Consider the following 1,973-nt stretch of genomic DNA (forward strand, 5'->3'; position numbering starts at 1 on the left):
TACCTACCTACCTACCTACCCACATACATACCTACATACCTACATACCTACATACATACATACATACATACATACATACATACATACATACATACATACATACATACATGCACAAATGCATACATAAATACATGCAAAAATGCATACATAAATACACAATATTACACCAGTACGGAACAATTTACAACCACAAGCCATTGTCGGTCGCCACTGAGTAGCACCCTGTATTTTGAGCTAGAATTGTCTTGTCTTGCCAAGAACACACCCCAGTGACCATCCATCTAAACCCAGAGTTACCGACACTTGCTTATTAGTGACGCAAAAATTGAAGTTCTACTAGGAGACTGGAAAGAGGTTGTCCACCTCATGACTCAAAGGAGCAGAGGTAAGGAGTGTTACTAATACTGTTAACAAATTGATGTATTCAGAAAACCAAGCACACGTTTGATTATTATGCAGTAGAATAACCTATCAGCAATTAAATTTTTAAAATTAACTAAAACCTCCCTACTTACAGAACAAAATAGAAGGAAGCCACTGACTAGTGCTGAGCCAATTCCACTTTACTATTCAACATTCATGACTTTTTAAAGTATTCACAGCTAGTCGAGGCATGGCAGAGCCATTTGAATGCTGTGCATTTTTATAGCTGATGGATTTTCATCTCATTCAGTCATTGGTCTCAACATCTATGAAAATTAAACCAAATTATATATAAAATCAATGTTGAAATACAAAAATACTTGATTATTACAAGAAAGTGATAAACGGAACCCACAAGAGTAAGAAAATATGCCTCATATATTTACTAATAACACCATGAATACCATACAGCAAAGTGCAGCAACAGAATTTTCACTAACTTCTAAAAGCATCAATTCTGTTTGTACTGCTTGCAATCCCTCTGCCACCTGACACCTATTACAAACAAAAAATAAAAATAACACAAGAAAAAAAAGAGTTAATACTACGAACATTTTTTACTGCTGTAATGTCAGAAAAATCATGTCCAACACATCTTTAGACATTTGATTAATAACTTATCTCTGAGAATAGACTGACAGTAATAGAGCTACCACCCGTATGAGCCAAGAACCCATTGTTTCTCCTCAGAGTAAAAAACCTCACTCACCAATGTCCACTAAAAGTCTGGCTTCCTCCGGCATTAGTTGCAGTGGCAGACCCAAGTGATTGTTTTGGCGTGGGGCCCGAGGAAGGCATCCAGATAATTTTCCCACAACCCTGCACTCCTCCCGAAGCATTTGAGCATCTGTGGAATGACATGAGGACATTGCATATTAAGTAGAATAGAGGTACCAATCACTGTCGCCAGAAGTGAACAATATTTCCTTGTGACCATAATTACAGTCCAACTTGCTGTAACAGCCACCTGTCCAAGACAATCACCTGTCCAAATGACCACATTCCCCCTCAACCTCTTGAGGTTTTTTAAATAAATAATCATTACACTAACAAAGACGACAAACTGTCTAAGACAACCACTTCCCTCTTCAACAGTGGGTGACCATATTGGACAATTTCAACTGTATAAAACAAAGAGCTGGTTCCTATAGGCTGAACCAATCAGCAAATAATCAAGTCCATCACGTGGTAGTCTATGAGAGGCCATTCAATTCTAAAAATCAGGAGAAGCCAAATTTATCACCCAGCTCAAGCACTACACCTTGACAAAGTTCCCTGACTGCGGACATTGCAAAAATCATATCATTGCCATGTTCGCTGACCATAGTCATTAGATTAACATGAGCAGTATCAACGGTGTCTTTTGAAATCTCATTATCACTTGAGGTAAAAAAATATTTTAAAAAGAACAAAATGTCTTTTAAACATCAAAGGAGAATTTTATCTCAAAACTTGAAAAGTCAAATCAAACTTGTCAAACATATTTCATTTTCAAACAAACCAGGTGTTTAGGTAATTATATTAAAGATTCTATAAGTAAACTTCATTAA

The 1,973-nt window shown here is 36.6% G+C and overlaps 1 protein-coding gene across 1 annotated transcript in view; it reads right to left on the reverse strand.

The window, feature by feature from the left end:
* Nucleotides 1-1,973, reverse strand: part of LOC101847720 (tRNA-splicing endonuclease subunit Sen34) — a gene marked incomplete in the record, with an annotated part of 20,332 nt that overhangs the window by 6,926 nt on the left and 11,433 nt on the right. The window contains 1 exon segment of the mRNA XM_013081991.2: nt 1,133-1,270. Within this exon segment, the coding sequence (XP_012937445.1) occupies nt 1,133-1,270 (138 nt within the window).

This window comes from Aplysia californica, unplaced genomic scaffold (genome assembly GCF_000002075.1).
Source record: "Aplysia californica isolate F4 #8 unplaced genomic scaffold, AplCal3.0 scaffold00154, whole genome shotgun sequence".
Lineage (NCBI taxonomy): Eukaryota > Metazoa > Mollusca > Gastropoda > Aplysiida > Aplysiidae > Aplysia > Aplysia californica.